General features: G+C 44.4%; 2 protein-coding genes and 1 long non-coding RNA gene across 9 annotated transcripts in view; 1 reads left to right on the top strand and 2 right to left on the bottom strand.

Annotated features, from left to right (window-relative positions):
• ZDHHC20 (zinc finger DHHC-type palmitoyltransferase 20) overlaps positions 1-5331 on the bottom strand; it is a 59417-nt gene extending 54086 nt beyond the window's left edge. For 4 of the 7 annotated variants that reach the window (XM_069601684.1, XM_069601685.1, XM_069601686.1 and 1 more), the window contains exon 1: positions 5044-5331. In XM_069601684.1, the coding sequence (XP_069457785.1) occupies positions 5044-5161 (118 nt within the window). In that variant the 5' untranslated portion in view covers positions 5162-5331. The remainder of the gene's footprint in view (positions 1-5043) is intronic. The other 3 variants (XR_011259462.1, XR_011259463.1, XR_011259464.1) reach the window with 1 other exon arrangement.
• A 40-nt stretch (positions 5332-5371) lies between these two features.
• LOC138446607 (uncharacterized) lies at positions 5372-15698 on the top strand. Its single transcript, XR_011259461.1, has 4 exons — positions 5372-5599; positions 12413-12648; positions 13987-14172; positions 14538-15698. It is a non-coding gene; the product is annotated as an uncharacterized lncRNA (long non-coding RNA).
• MICU2 (mitochondrial calcium uptake 2) overlaps positions 13418-17273 on the bottom strand; it is a 52033-nt gene continuing 48177 nt past the window's right edge. Inside the window, exons 10-12 of the mRNA XM_069601679.1 lie at positions 16091-16199; positions 15501-15658; positions 13418-14015 (exon numbers count right to left, since the gene is read on the bottom strand). Coding sequence (XP_069457780.1) covers positions 13914-14015; positions 15501-15658; positions 16091-16199 — 369 coding nt within the window. The 3' untranslated portion in view covers positions 13418-13913. The remainder of the gene's footprint in view (positions 14016-15500; positions 15659-16090; positions 16200-17273) is intronic.

Genomic DNA, 17273 nt, shown 5'->3' with positions numbered 1-17273 from the left:
ATTCTCTGGAACTCTGCATTGAAATGAGTATATCTTTCCTTCTCTCCTTTGCCTTTCGCTTCTCTTCTTTTCTCAGTTATTTGTAAGGCCTCCTCAGACAACCATTTTGCATTTCTTTCTCTTGGGGCTGGTCTTGATCCCTGACTTGTACAATATCACGAACCTTCATCCATAGTTCTTCAGGCACTCTGTCTATCAGATCTAACCTCTTGAGTCTATTTGTCACTTCCACTGTATGACGACTGTAAGGGATTTGATTTAGGTCATACCTGAATGATTTAGTGGTTTTCCCTACTTTCTGTAAGTCTGAATTGTGCAATAAGGACTTGGAAATACAGATCTATAAAAAAGAATGAGGTATACTAAAAATGGTAACTACATAGTTAAACAGATAAGATTTATTTACTTATTTAAATATTTTAGGACTTATTTTAAAAAACAGAAAGACAAAGTTACTCACATCAACAACCACATTAAAATGGTCAAAACAAGCCAATTAAAAGGCAGAGATTGTACAGCACAGTGAGTACTGTTACATTTGAAAGTTGCTACGAGAGTAAATTTTATTTTTAAAAAACATTATTTATTTGAACACATCAGGTCTTAGTTACGGCAAGGGGCATCTTTCATTGTGGCACATAGACTCTCTAGTTGAGCATGTGGGCTCAGTAGTTGGACCACACAGGCTTGCTAGTTGTGGCACGTGGGCTTAGTTGCTCCACAGCATGTGAGATCTTAGTTCCCTGACCAGGGATCAAACCCACATCTCCTGAATTGCAAGGCAGATTCTTAACCACTGGACTGCCAGAAGTCTCCGAGAGTAAATTTTAAAAGTTCCCATCACAGGGAAAACACAGCTATAACTGTGTAAAGTGATGAATGTTGACTAATCTTGTGATGACCACCTTGCAATATATGTGTATCTGAAATCATTATGCTACACCTGAAATGAATGTTATATGTCAAATATATCTCAATTCAAAAAAACAAAAGAGCAGGTATTTTCAGACTGGGTTAAAAAAGCAAGACCCAACGATATGGTGCTTATAAGAAACGCGTTTTAAGTATAAAGATTACAGTAAACAGGTTAAAGTAAAAGGACATACCATGCTAATACTAATCAAAAGAAACATCAATGGACACGTTAATATCTGCCAAAGTAGATTTCAAAACAAACACTATCACCAGGAATAATCATTTCATAATAACAAAGAGTCAATTCATGAAGAGGACACAACAATGCAAAATATTACCTGTGCTAAATTACAGAGCTGCAAAATACATAAATACAAAAACTGAGAGACCTATGAGAAGAGATAGACAAATCCAATTATTATTTTATACCTCTCTGAGTAATTAATCGTTAGAACAAATAGAAAATCAGCAGGAATACAGAAGATCTGAACCACACTATCAACCAACATGCCTTAATTCACGTTTATGGAGCATTATGACATAATAGAATACCCAGCACAAACAGCAAAATTAACACTGCTGAATACAGAATACATTTTTATGAAATGCACGTGAAACACTTCCCAGACTGACCACATTCTGGGCCATAAAGCAAGCCTGAATATATTTTTAAAGGACAAGTCGTACAAGGTATGTTCTCTGACCACATGGAATTAAGTTTGAAATCAGTTAAAAAAAAAAAAAAAGAGAGAGAAAAAATCCCCAAGTAACTGCCAACTACACAAACTTTACTCCTTATGAAGTGAAAACTGAAACCAGAAAATAATTTTAAGTGAATGAAAATGAAAATACAATATATCAACATTCATGGGATGTGAATAAAGCAGTATTTAGGAATAAGTACAGGGGAGTAAACACCTCAAATCAATCACTTCAATTTTTAAATTCAGAAACTACAAAAAGAACAAGTTAAACCCAAAGTGAAAGGGAAATATCAAATAAGAAATCAATGAAATAGAAAACAGGAAAAAAAAAAAACCAGAAAAATAAGTGAAATCAAAAGCTGGTTCTTTTGAAATCAGTAGAACATGTTGGAATCAACTGTGTGGAGACAGTGTGTTCAATGTTAATGTTTAAGCTATTTATCTTGTCTCTGAAGAAATTACACAGGAGACATAGGAATTATTAGATATGTAGACCCAGAGGTTACAGTTCTATCCTACATATTCTATCTGAAAAAAGGTAAAAAGGAATATCTGTCCTTGGACAAATCATATAGCTCTTCCAACTAATAGTTTTCTCAGAAGTAAAATAAAGAGACTGAATTAGGTCATCTCTAAAATCTCTTTAAACTCTCAGATCCTCTAAACGCCAAACAAGAGTTACACATCTACTGCTAACAGCTCCAAACAACCTGATAAAGTCTGAGGAAGTGTATTAGCACTTCCCCTGCAAATAACCAGCTTGACCAAACTGGAAAAGTTGGTCAATCCACGCACAGCTAACCTCGAATGCTCAAATATTAGCCTTGAGGGAAAATCAAAGAATTTCAGCTTATTTAAAATCAAGGACCAATATTACTACTCAGTTGTTACTTCTCTGCTTATCACCCCTGTGATGGCCATCTCAGATGCATCACTTATTACTCAAGTTTATCCGCAATATTATTCCTACCACTACTTCTGTGTGTGTGTGTGTGTGTATGGAACGACAAAATTGAGAAGATAGAGAAGATGAGGTGGAACAAGGGCTTCTCATAAACAATTTATTTTTTCAAATGCCCTTCAGTGGGCCACGCCTTTTTACCATCTGAGATATTTAGCAACCTTCAGCTGCTACCTTTCAGGAGAAAACTACTTTATATAAATAATTAGATAAGAATGGAATCTACCGATTGTCTAGATCCGGATAATCAAGTACACTAGTCTTGCATAGTAGTTAAATATAAAAGCAGGTACTCTGGAGCTAAACCACTTGAGTTCCAGTTCTGGTTATGCCATTTACTAGTTGTATGACCCTGCACAAATCACTTTTGTTATTATGAGGACTAAATAAATTAACATGTGTTAAGATACAATTATCATCATTCTCTCCCATGTAGTTGGCTAAAGAACACCAGAAACAAAATCCTGTAAAAATTACTGAAACAGCATTTTAAGTAAAACTCACACTCACTCGATTTAAAGCTTCTATAAAGTTAAACATTGGTATATCTCAGTTAAGACAATCTGTGCTTATGAAAACACGGAATATACTCAAGTGGTTTAAAGGACAGGTTCAATATGATAGTGTTTATGCGCCCCCATAAAGTCCAGTGACACTGCAGACATCCCCAAAGCTCCCCTAGTTCAAGGCTGGTATCTTAGTAGTAAATGCAGGCTCTATGTAAGACCTTTAATCCACTGAGTATTTGAAAATTTCTGCCAAGCACTGGGCCTCAGTTGTTGCACAATGTTTTAACTTGAAGAAATGTTGGGGTGTGATCTCTAAGTGAAGTGAAGTCGCTCAGTCGTGTCCGACTCTTTGCGACCCCATGGACTGTAGCCTATCAGGCTCCTCCATCCATAGGATTTTCCAGGCAAGAGTGCTGGAGTGGATTGCCATTTCCATCTCCAGGGGATCTTCTCGACCCAGGAATCGAACCCGGGTCTCCCGCATTGCGGGCAGACGCTTTACCGTGGGAGCCATCAGGGAAGCCCGGATGATCTCTAAAGGGTGGGTCTAAAGTCTTACTGATCTCCTATAAGGGCAAGCGCTTAGCCCCGCCCCAACTCCCCATTATGGACCAAACAATCACAGTTCCAGGGACCCTGGCTAGCTCACTAAGTTTACATGCAGAGTGGAAAGATGTGGGTCACTTTTCTGCAAGTACTCAACATTCATGTGACCAACCAAAGGGCCTATTGCTCATTTTCATTTCCTCCATCTGTAGGTAGGGACATCTATGCTCAGAGACACTAAGATTAAAGGAGAGAAAGACGAAAAGTTCCCTTTATCCCTACCAGTACACATTCATGTTCCTTTCATGTTTGATATCATCTTTTGATATTTTTGATAACTATAGGTTAAATGTGCAATTTCAACATAAACGCACATTTTCAAGTAAAGTTTCAGAACCTTTACTTCAAAATCCCTATGGAACGGGGAGAGGGAGGGAATTATCTTCTGACAGAACTGAGTAAGACTGGTCCAAATGCCTACCTCAGAGCACTGAGTGAGGGAAAGTCTCACCACAGGCTGATGAGAATCCTGTGATCATGATCACTTTCTGGAAGCAGCAGCTTTAAGAAATGCCTATAGCTAGTCAGTTTTATAATGGATTCGAACAACCTTTACGGCAAACATTTTGGTATCCAAAAGGACAAAACTAAACAAATCACATTCAACAGACGAACTCCACTACTGTTTGATATGTATTTCACAACTAATTTATTCTGGATCTACTTGCAGGAATTTAATGTTTCACAGGTACAAAACAACTTTCTTGAAAGTGGACATGTTTGTTTCAAAACCTTCCTTCAAACCTGCTGAGCCAAAGCGGTCTCTCCCTCGTAGGAATGCTGTTTTAACCCACTTATTTCACGCGAGCTCGCTCGCGCGGGTCTGCATCTGCGCTTCGGGGCGGAGGACGCCGCGGGTGCCGCGGCGTCCCCCCGTTTTCGCCGCCAGCACCCAGCCCGGTGCCGGGGCTCCCCTCGAAGTGCACCCCGAGGGCCCTCAGGCAGCTGTGTGCTCGCGACCGAGTGGGTAGTTCTGGGGGACCTCGGGACCGAGGTGGCCAGCAGCGCGACGCCGCCGGCCCCGAGTTTCCGGGAAGGAGCGGCAGGAGCTGCCGGCGGCTGAGCCAGGACCTCGGGTCCGCACCCGCGGCGGCTCCGCCCGCGCTCAGGGCCCGGGCGAGAAGAGCCCTCGGAACCCCGGCGAAGGGCACGGCAACTCCGCGAACAGCCGGGCAGAGAGGCCGGGCCGGGGGCGCCGCTCCCTCCACCTCAGAAGACGGACACTGTCCCGAGACCCCGGGCCGAAGTGGGCCCCGCGGCCGGGCTCGGGCGGACGCACACGCGGGCGCGCCGAGGCCGCGCCAGGGGAAGCTGAGGAGAGGCCGAAGGCTGCCCGCCCGGTACTCACACACGCACAGCTCCACCACGTACGCGTAGTAGGACCACACGACAACGAAGGTGATGAACAGCACAGGCACCCAGCCCACGGTGCGCTGGCAGCAGCGCCAGAGCGTACAGGGCGCCATATTCCGCGGGCGGCCGTGGCACCCACCGGCCCGGGCTGGCGGGGCGCGCCAGGCCCCCGACGGCGTCGGCGGCGGTGGCTACTCGGGCGCTCCCGGCGGCTCGGCGCCCGGCTCCGCGCCCCGCCCCCGCCTCCGCCGCGACCCCTCCCCGCGCCGCGTCGCCCACGGCCCCGCCCCGCCCCGCATTGCGTCCGCGCCCGCCGCCGGGGCGTGGTCTGTCGGGCGGGCGGCGGAAGGGGCGGGGCAACATCGGCGGAAGTGAGAGGAAGGCGCTCGAGGCACCTCCCGGCCGCAAGCTGGGCGGGAGCGGGCGCGGGGATGCTCGCTGCAGCGGGACGGCCTCCGTCCAGACTGCGGCCTCAAGGACCCCGCGTGCGTCTTGATTCCGGACCCCCGCGCTTTGAAGTAATTTGCTTGTATTTCAAGCGGAAATCGTAGGTGCGTGTGATTTAGGGTGGCCCCGTGTAGTCAATCTGATTTGAAACCCGGGTTTAAGGTTGAGTTGTGAACCGGGGGATAGCCCCCTCTCACCGCCCGAAGGCTCCTGAAATTTCCTATTTATAACTGGCGAGTACTGCTAAACAATAACTGTGGACATAGACGCTCCTACAGGTATCACTTACTGCAGGTTTCGGAGGAGACAAGATCCTGAAGTGAGTTGGCATAACCTTGGCCCGGGGATGGGCCTTATCGCCGAGGGAGGGTAGGTACTCGTCCCCACCTAAGGTGTGGACATTCTTCACTCCCTGATAACGCAGCCCTTTCTTCAGCGGTTCAAGCAGATGGACAACGCCTGTTTGCCCTGAGACTCATGTTCTGGTGCAGGTAAAGCGGCCAGATCATGTCCCAGCCAAGATGACTCCCGGTACCCCAACTTGTGATTCCTCTTTCCCTGGATATCGTCCACCAGCAGAGCCTGGTGGACAATGGGCTGCTTCCCATCCTGGATCAGGGCCAGCTGCCTGAGGACCGCATCCACAGAGGTTTCCCCCCCCCCCCCCCCCGCGTTGCTATTGCTGGCTAGCAACTCCAAAAAACGCCATTTTGGGTTCTAGTTCTGAGCTGAGGGCTGGGGAAGAATAAGGGCAGCTCAAGGCAGCTGTGAAACTATTAGAGGGGTCTGTGGAAGCCATGGAGCTGTAAATGTGAAAGATTGAAGAAGCAAAAACCCACAAACTCGTAAGTTGTAGGAAGGAGGACCCTTTCTAGGGCCTGAAAGTGGGCTCTTGTCTAACACTGGGAATTGAATTGTCGGAGGAAAGACACGTGCTTACAAAGCAAGAGGCTTTATATAGGAGGGTAGGGGAACCCAGGAGGACTGTTCTGCTACTGGCTTGCAGTGTCAGGTTTTATGGTGATGGGATTAGTTTTTGCATTAGTTTTTGGCCAGTCACTCTGACTCAGGGTCCTTCCTGGGTTGAAGAATTGAAGAAAGACTTAAGTCCTTGAAACCTAGACATAGAGTAGTGAAACTATCAAATATTTAGAATAAAGAGAAAAATCTAGGGTTTTTCAGATTCCAGAGATAGAAATCAAATTACCAAAAGAACACTAAGACTGGCAGCTGACTTCCTCTTAGTTCACTCGCTCTGTCCTGTCGGACTCTGACCCCGTGGACTGTAGCACTCCAGGCCTCCCTGTCCATCACCAACTCCCAGAGCTTGCTCTAACTCATGTCCATCAAGTCAGTGATGCCATCCAACCATTTCATCCTCTGTCATCCCCTTCTCCCGCCTTCAGCCATTTCCAGCATCAGGGTCTTTTTCAATGAGTCAGTTCTTCCCATTGGGTGGCCAAAGTATTGGTGCTTCAGCATCAGTCCTTCTAATGAATATACAGGACTGATTTCCTTTAGGATAGACTGGTTGGATCTCCTTGCAGTCCAAGAGACTCTCAAGAGTCTTCTCCAACACCATAGTTAAAAAACATCAATTCTTTGGTGCTCAGCTTTCTTTATGATCCAACTCTCTGTGACTACCTCTTACCAGTAACAGATCCCATAAGACAACAAAGTAGTATTTTCAGTGCTGATAGAAAGTAATATCCTTCAATTTTATAGCCAGAGAAATGGTCATTTACAGGCAAAGTGAAAAGGCAAATGGTGGAAGGGGAGAAAGATTTACATATCATATATATAAGGGATTGCTATGCTGAACGTGTAAAGAACCCCGACAACCCAGCAACACCACCACCCAACAACTCTGTTTAAAAATGGGCAAAGGATTTAAATAGACATTTCCCCCCAAAAAACATGCAAATGACCAATAACCACATGAAAAGATGCTCAGCCTCACTGATTAAAGTGCAGTGAAAGTGTTGAGTTGCTCAGTTGTGTCTGACTCTTTGTGACCCTGTGGACTGTATGTAGCCTGCCAGGCTCCTCTGTCCATGGGATTCTCCAGGCAGGAATACTGGAGTGGATTGCCAGTCCCTTCTCCAGGGAATCTTCCCAACCCAGAGATTGGACACCAGGTCTCCTGCATTGCAGGCAGATTCTTTACAATCTGAGCCACGAGGAAATGCAAGTCAAAATGAGAACACATCACCCCCATTAGGATGGCTACTACAAAACAAGAACAACCACAAAGCAGAAAATAACAAGTATTGAGGATATGGAGAAATTGGGAACTCATGTGTTGCTGGTAGGAATATAGAATGGTGTGACTGCTGTGGAAAATTACGGCAGTTCCCCCCCTCCCCTCCCCCCCTGCAAATTAACCATAGCATTATCACATGATCCAGCAATTCTATTTCTGGTATATTTCATTCCAAAAGGAATGAAAGCAGGAACTCCCACAGGTATTTGTACATCCATGTTTACTGCAGCATTATTCCCAGCTGTCAAAAGGAAGCAATACAAGTGTCCATTTGTCAGATAATGGATAAGCATAATGTGATGTGTATATACAGTGGAATACTGTTCAGCCTTAAGAAGGAAGGAAATCTTGTCACAGTTTACAACATGGATGAATCTTAAAGACAGTAAAATAAGGCAGTCATAAAAGACAAAAACAGTTATGAGGGTTAATCCATATGTAAGTTACAGTCATCCATTCATATCCAGGGCTTCCCCAGTGGCTCAGTGGTAAAGCATCTGCGGGCAATGCAGGGGACACAAGATGAGACTTTGATCTCTGGGTCGGGAAAATCTGGAGAAGAAAATGGCAAGCTACTCCAGTATTCTTGCCTGGAAAATCCCATGGACAGAGGAGCCTGGAGAGTTACAGTCCACCAGGTCACAAAGTTGGATGTGATTGAGTAAATAAGCATTGACTTCATATCCAAGGGTCCTCTGCATCTGAGGATTCAACCAACCATGGACTGTAGTACTGTAAGATTTACAACTGACATATCCACATATAAGTGGACATGTGCAATTCACAGCTGTTGTTGGAGGGTCAACTGTACTGTACAACTACACTTCTAAGAAGTGTGCAGAGTAATCAGATTTGTAGAGACAGAGGGTAGAATGATGGTTACCAGGTGGATGTGAGAGGGCAGGTGAGCAGAGGGGCTGGGAGCTGTTTCAGGTAACAGAGCCCTCATCTGTGGCTGGAGGCCCACTTTCTTGGTTCACTGTCCTGTGGGTTCACCATGGCTGGTGAGTCCTGGGCCTGCATTGTCCCTCCTGCTTCCTGTCTGCTCTCCCCTCCCCTCCCCTCCACGCTCGGGCATGGCCTTCCATAATCCATCTGCAGTTAGTTCCTTCCTTTATTCACTCTGCAGCAGGCTCTGTCCTGAGCCTGGGGAAGAGACAACCTTTTGGCCCACGTGCATCTTTTGTTCTTTCTGGTATTCTGTTCGCCTCTATCCTGGTGTTGGAGGAAACCTGAGAAAAGTTGGACTGTGAAGAAAGCTGAGCGCTGAAGAATTGATCCTTTTGAACTGTGGTGTTGGAGAAGACTCTTGAGAGTCCCTTGGACTGCAAAGAGATCCAACCAGTCCATTCTGAAGGAGATCAGCCCTGGGATTTCTTTGGAAGGAATGATGCTAAAGATGAAACTCCAGTACTTTGGCCACCTCCTGCGAAGAGTTGACTCATTGGAAAAGACTTTGGTGCTGGGAGGGATTGAGGGCAGGAGAAGAGGACGACTGAGGATGAGATGGCTGGATGGCATCATTGACTCAATGAACGTGAACCTAAGTGAACTCCGGGAGTTGGTGATGGACAGGGAGGCCTGGCATGCTGTGATTCATGGGGTTGCAGAGTCAGACATGACTGAGCAACTGAACTGAACTGAACTGAACTGAGAAAATCAGATACATCTGTGCAAACCATTACAGTATTTAGTAAGTCTCCTGGGGGAGGTCCTTTGAGGCTATGCAAATATCCTGCTTCTCTGGAGTTTCTCCCACTAATTGGAGCATCTATCAGTGGACCTTGGCTGCACCAGGCCGTTTTCTTTGCTGCATAGTTGACTAATGATCTGTTTGTTGACTAATGAGATGCAGCCAAGAAGGGAGTTCAGAGGTTTAGCTGTCAAGGTGGGATGACAGAGTCCTGACTCTGATGACTGCAGGAGTTTCTGGTTTGGTTAGATCTGCGTTTAGACATCTGGAATCTGTCCCCAGAAAGTGTCCTGGCCACTGGTTCTAGGATCAGTCCAAGAACGTGTTACTGATCGCATTTAAATTGGGAAAGCCTGGGCTTTGGCTGCTGTCACTGGGAACACTGATTGACTCCCCACCAGAAAAGAGCAGGTTTTTAGGAAAAATTATACAGCTATACAGTCTCCATGGCTGTGATCTCTCTGTGAATGCTTTGATTGAGAACTGACAAGTTTCTGCTAAACAAAGGCAGACTGGACACACCATTCCAGGCAGGAGAGTGGCACATGCCAAGCTCTTGAGAGTATGTGTGTGGGGTCAGCATTTGAGATTGCCCTGGAGGTCATGAAACCTATGTTAAACCCCCATGTAATACACTCAGGGCCTCTCCTCTGTAGGATTAGAGTTTCCCCAGTCTGCTGATGCCGAAAGCTCAGCTTCTCTGTATACTAGTGCCAAATGGAATCTCAGACAGAGTTTTGGATGAAGTAGAAAAGAAGGGCTTTATTGCTTTGCCAAGCAAAGAGGGCCACACCAGACTCCTGCCCTCAAAACCATATGTCCCAACTTGGAGAAGATAGAGAGAGGTCTTATGGCAGTTTTTCAAAGAGGGCATGATCAGCTTGTGGACTGTCTTCTGATGGATCAGCCTTCAAGTCCAGATGGTCTGGGATTTATGTGAGCAGCATACCATGGTTAATTGTTAACTTCTCCCACCTGGAGTGGGTTTCAGTAGCTGCTGCTGCTGCTGCTAAGTCGCTTCAGTCATGTCCGACTCTATGCGACCCCATAGATGGCAGCCCACCAGGCTCCCCCGTCCCTAGGATTCTCCAGGCAAGAACACTGGAGTGGGTTTAGTAGCTGCAGAATAGCTCAAGGATGCTGTTGCATGTTATCTGTTCATGGGGAAATAGGACCTTGCCTCAAGGCTGCTCTTGACTGCTTCTGCCTGGTCTCTGCATCCCCTCCCTTCCCTAATGAACAACTGCTTGAGTCTGCCCCTTGGAACTCAGGGAAGGGCATGGAAGCTGAATGAAGGCTCCTTGATTACAGGAATAATCAAAGGGGTGGGCGACACAAAGGCCTTGTGCCAAGGAGCCCCGCATTCAACTATAAACTTTCTGAAGGCGGGACTAGGTTTCTTTTGCTTCCAAGTGAGCCCAGCACATAGCAGGCACAGAAGAGGCACTGAATCATATTGCCGGAATATTTGAAAGACAAGTAACCTGGAATTAGTGGTGTCCACGGAGACAAAGGTTCTATCCTTGGGTGAAGAAGATCCAATGGAGAAAGTATGGTAACCCTCTCTAGTATTCTTGCCTGGGAAATCCCATGGACAGAGCCTGGCGGGATATAGTCCTTGGGGTCGCAAAGTCAGTCAGACATGGCTGAAGTGACTGAGCATGCACGCATGTGTTCCTGTTTTCTCAGACTTCTAACTCTGGTATAGCACAGACTGCTATATACGGCAGTGACAGTCTTAGTGTTATTAGAGTAGTTAAAGCTTATTTATATTATGACATGAAGAAACGTGCAGACCAGCCTAGGGATTGAACCATGAAACACTAGGAAGGATAGACTGACTTGGGCAGAGTGGGAAAAAGATGGGTTGTGGTGTCAGTGATTGTGGATTACAACCCCAGCTTCCTCACTTTTGCTGAGTAATACTGTGGGACTTCTCTTAAGTTCTCTGAGACTCAAGTTTCTTCTGTCTCTCATGGTGGGAGGGTTAGATGACATTTTATATACATAGGTGTATGGACAGGTATAAATGTATATGTAAAAATATGTAATATGTACTTGTATGTATACATGAATTTATATCCTGTGTGTAAATAATCTAGTGTGAATATTATCTAAGTTTGTCTTCTGTGTTTATAGTTCCTGGCATATGGTCATTTTATCAGTCAGGAGCCACTTTAAATATATCGAGAGAAAACATAATACAAGGACACATGTAAACAGGTGTTAGAGTCGAACGGCCACAGGAACTGAGGTCCCACAGAGCAAGCACTTGCAGGAAGAGCTCCCTCCCTGAGGCAGGGGCACACAGAGAAGAGGGGCAGGGTGTTAGGGTCCAGAAGCTTGAAGGAAAGGCCCGGGCTGCCCAGGGAGGGGCACCGGCCAGCAGTGCTGGCTCTGCAGGAGGACTCAAGGAGTTGGTTCTGGGAGCACGAGAACGTTCACAACAGCCAGAACAGCACAAGATTGGTACCAAGGGCTGCCACGCTGCTGGCTGGGGTCTGGGGACACTGGCAGGACCAGCATCACAATGCTGTGTGTATGTGTGTGTGCGTGTGTGTGGTGGGGAACTGGAACAGAAGTAACAGCTTAGCAACTAACAAAATCACTGAACTTAATCGGGTGCATTCATGATGGTAAGCGCTATTGGAACTCCATGGTGCAATAGAGCACAACTGATTTATCCACTTCTGTGGTGTGGCACGTTCAAGCTACTTCCAGATTTGCATGATTTGAAATGATTGATGCTGCAATGAAAATTCCTTCAATTCTGTCTGGATTGAAAAATGTCATGGGGGAGAGCTTATATGATATTCTATAAACCATAGAGTTATTTATGAACACCATTTCTCCCAAGACTGAATGTCTAAATATATGTAAATCCAGACATCATAAGCAAAGTATCAACATAAGCAAAGCAACAACATAAGCAAAGTATCTGCTCCCATTTCATCCTCTTAGAAAGAAAGCTCACCCACAGGAGGACCAGTGCCTGGGAGACGGCGCGGGACAGCGCAGGCTCGGCTGAGGTTTGGTCCTGATGCTGTTGAGGACATAACCCACCCAACTACATGTTACCTGGAGATTCTGCAAATTAACTGCCTTCATCACTGGACACAACCACAGACTGCAAGTTGACGGTTACCGTGCTAGCACCTGTGTTCATTTCCCTAGGAGCTGCTAAATGTTTAACTAAGGTATGTCTGCACAGAGACTCCTACCTTGCTCCTTCAACAAGTCAGTCATTTTTGAAATGTTCTGTGATTTTTTGGGTATTTCTGTTGGTTTTTCTGTTAAAGATCATGCTTGGTGTGCAAAGAAGATAAAATATTTTGGAAAAGCGAGAGTGCCATCTTGTGGAGCATCTGCGCTGCAGTGCTTTTAATTTAAAGAAGCTGGGGAGTTCTCCCTGCAGCTCATCTGGACCCACGTTCTGTAGGCAGGGGGATGGACTGGTGTCGGTCTGCTCCACCTTCTGAGGACAAGAGGTTTCCCTTACACACACAGCTGACCCCTCATCTACCCTGGGTTGCCTTCGTCTCCTGTCTCCTCTTCACATCAAACCGTGACTTTGCTGTCTGCTGTGTACCTCCTCAGAAGAGCTGGGAAATTTCTTTAAAAATCCACATAACCATTACAATTCAGTGGGAAATACCTTTGGCTTAGGAGTATTTACATTTAAAAGTATTTACATTAAAAAAAAACAAAACACATATAAAACAAAATGGGGCTGAAGGTGGCGCGATGGTAAAGAACCCTCCTGCCAGGAGACCTAAGAGTCACAGCCTCTATCCCTGGGTTGGGAAGATCCCCTGAAGGAGGAAATAGCAGCCCACCCCAGTATTCCTGCCTGGAGAATCCCATGGACAGTGGAGCCTGGTGGGCTACAGTCCACGGGGTCGCAAAGAGTCAGACTCAACTTGGTGACTGACCAACCAATCAACAACATAAAATGCACCTCAGTAATTTTCTTAATCTTTATAAATACTTTATAGTTTCCAGGTGGAATACTGAACTTTACATATTACTTTGAAGACAACTAATTTACAGCTTATTTGAAATAAAACATACAAGAAGTCCGAGACATAGGGGACAGGTAGAAAACCTGAAATGCTGTCACTTAACCTACCTCCAGAAGCTTTGGGGCTTGCAGGTTGATCTGACCTTGAGTCAGTTTAGACACTGCATGACCAGGTTGTCCATCTTACCAAAGTCAAAGCCTTTAATCCTAGGCCTTTTGACAGATGCCAACGTCTCTTTTTGTTAAAGAATACTTTTTCTTTTTACGAAGTTCTGCAATGAAATCTTACTAAGAAATGACTGAATCAGAAAGCAATACAAGGCATCTTTATATTACAAACAAAATCAGTGAAGACTTGGGAGGATAAACATCTAGCATTCTAAGAAATGCCCGATTGTGATTGCTCAGAGCAACAGAATTCCCACACTCTCTTTTTTTCTATTAAAGATCTTTTCCTGCTTGTTTCCAGACTTCTTTCACTCCTTTAATGCTTTCTTTCTTCACACATTTCCAGTATTCTTGTATGCCGAGATGCTGTGGCACCTGTCAACCAAAATGAAGACTCAGGGTCAGTGTCTGCAACCTTTAGCCCCGTCATCTCCATGTACTTGTGGTGCCTATTCCCCACCCACCTCCAGAAAGGCCTGCAAGTGATGACACAGAAAGTGCCTGCAGCACAGGTGAAAGCCAAAGGGAAAAGGTGAGATGTGAAGTGAGGCAAGGGTGGCCTCAGGGGAACCACAGAATGGAGTTTCCTCCCCAAGAAGGGAACAAAGACTGGTGACTTTCATATGTTGGTTTTAAAATGAAATCATTTCATAATGTTTTCTTTTCACAATACTTCATAATGTTTCTGTTTTTCTGGTGAACTTCACTTAGCTACGTGGAATAAAAACGATAAACCTAACCTTGGCTAAAATTAAAAAAGAAAGAAACAGAGGTTACCATATACTTAATGAGAAGCCTTAGGAAGAAACAACTCACACAAGTACTTTGTGGTTACTATTTATGTCAGTTAAATGAGAAAGCAAAGGTGAGAAAACACTTGGCTTCTTGTGCCCACAGAGCGCAGCACTGCTGGAGACCCACTACTGGAAGCGGCAGTTGGTTTCAGATTATATTTATGGCCTTTTCTGCTCACTGACTTGAAGCTCTTCTCTTCAGTATGTTTTTGAGAAATGGCAAAGAGGCCCCGGGGTATGTTACAAGTTAATTGGAAAGGCTGGTTTAATTTCTACGAGTATGATTATTAACTATGAGGTGCTACCTGTAAATCACTAGTAGAAATCATATCTGTTTATTTTCTATAAATAATGTTTGTAGCAGGAAGATCAATATGCTCTTCTCAGTTGTAAACGAACAGCACTGTTGATGTGAGTTCACCACGGCCTCTCCTGTTCTCACTCCTGCCTCCTCTGGACTAAATTCCTACTCACCCCCTGGACCCTTGTCTTCAACTTGCCGACGTTTCAATGTGCTTTCACGAGTGTTTCTGGCAGACGCAAATCTAAACAAAATTCTAAGTTTGATCTGTCCCTCAGTTATAGACTAATATGTGAATCTGAGTGAATCATGTTAATAGTGAACATTTACTTCAAGTGTTTCAGTCACTACATTAAGTATCCTAATAATTCTCTCCAGTAGATTGTATTCGTTCCTTGTTGTACAGATGAGGAATCTGAGGGTCAGAAAAATTATGTAGCTTTGCAAGATCTGATAGTTAATACATGATAGGGCTACAGCTTGGGTCTTGGTATCTAACTACAACATCCAAATTAAAATTTGGAATCGTGGTTCCTGATTCGGATTTTTTTTAAAAAGAAAACAAAAATGGTGGATCCCATCTGTAGGAGATACTTTTGTTGTAATTACTTGTAATTTTGTTGTAATTGCTTATAATCTCTTTAAAAATGTTGAAAACTCCATTTAAGACTATATATTAGATCAAATTCTAGGTTTAGTTCCATTCACTTAACTACATATAAACATATAAGCTACATATACATTTAAAGACTCAAAATCTGTTACCCATAAACCTCGATGCATCCTGTTTTTTAACACCCCAAGAAACTCTTCATGACTCAGACACTCATCACCATCTAAATCAAAGATCTTGAAGACGGTGTCCAGAATATTGTTGGATAGCTCCTGTCCTGTTGCTACTTTGACTGCTCTCTTGAACTCCGCTGAAGGGAAAAAAAATAAAAACTCATCAACCACATAAAATAGTCTAAGTCTAAATTTTTATTATTTGAGAAGTAAAAACAACTCTATATATTTATCATTTGGGAAGAAAAACAACACAAATACTCATTAAGAATGTGTTCAAATAATAAATCTGGCTGAGAAACGTCAGCAGGCTATTTTAATCTAATCAGTGTTTTGAATATACATTTAAATGTTTCCTCCTCCTCAGGGAGAAAAGAAAGTAAAAGCAAAATTAATTGTTAATAAATTGTTTGGCAAATGGTTGTAAATCTAGAATAACCACACTGGATTAACTGAAAGGCCAATCAATTGTTTTTCTGGTAAGTGGTCCCTGGACTGATATCAATCAGTTAAAGAACAGGGTGACAGTATTCATAGATAGTAAAAATTCAGTGACTCACATAACTTACCTAGTCTGACAGGACGATGAGCTAAACTAAACATCTGCATGGCAATAGTGAAGTCTTCCAAGTGGGTTGCAAAATGACAAAATGACTTGAACTCTTCTAAACTAATGTTCTAAAAGAACAACAAAGTGAGTTTTTATTACAACTTTGTAAATTTATTCAACAATGTTATGACTATAACTATGAGTCCTCTTTTATACAATGAAGTCTATGAATGTAGTCTATCGAAGTCTGGGATGGACCCAACTGAGCACAAATGTGTGGACTTTATAGAGATTAGGAGGATCCCTCAGATTAAGTGCAGGGCCCTGGATGTGCCTGTTCAGAGTGAACACGGTGTGAACACGAGTGCAAGGCTGGGGGCGTGTGTCACAGGCCCGCTGTCTCCCCTCAAAGCCCTGAGTGAATTAAACACTCTGCACATCTATGTTCATCAGGCACTTGTGGATTTCTCGTGTCCCTGCTGTCTCTGCTCCGGTGTCTGAGGGGCTGCCAGGTGACCTGATGCTGGGGGGCAATTCTCAGTAGGTCTTCTGAGCTTCTCACGTCTCGTAGACAAGAGGCCCAGCTACTATTCTACTCCAGGGTCTTTCCAGGATATCTGCACAGTGAACAGCTTGGAGTAGACATAGTTGTCTCCCTCAGAGTAGGGACAACCGCACCTACTGTACCTCATGAAGGATTTGGGCTCCTCAGCTGTGGTGCAAACCTACCTCATGGGCCCTGGGGGACAGACGTGGTGCCTGGGCAGCCTCTACATTACAGACAATAACCTTCTCTGGCTCTGAGCTGGCAGGTTTGGGTCTTCTGTTGGCACCCAGGAAGTGACACAAGCTAACTTGCAGAGACAAAATCTTGGCCCCATTAGTAATTAACACACTGCTATCTGAGATCCCATTTTCTACATTAAATACGGTAGAATGTCAGACCCTTCTGCGGTCTTGATTTTTAAAGACCTCATTGTATAAATTAAAGAAATTGGTCTATTATTGTGATGCCAGTAATTCCTCCATTTTGCTAATTTTTCCTTTTGATTTTGATAATCTGGGGGGGGGGAGTGAGGACAGCAACAGATTTCTATATTTTATGCAGTAATTTAATCAATTTCAACAGAAGGCTTTTGGGTTTTACTTAGTACGTAGACCCACTCTCAGAGATTGTTTCCAAGTTTTCTTCCATACTTACT

Source organism: Ovis canadensis, chromosome 10 (genome assembly GCF_042477335.2).
Source record: "Ovis canadensis isolate MfBH-ARS-UI-01 breed Bighorn chromosome 10, ARS-UI_OviCan_v2, whole genome shotgun sequence".
In the NCBI taxonomy this organism is placed as follows: domain Eukaryota; kingdom Metazoa; phylum Chordata; class Mammalia; order Artiodactyla; family Bovidae; genus Ovis; species Ovis canadensis.
This window is presented reverse-complemented; position numbering and strand designations above follow the sequence as displayed.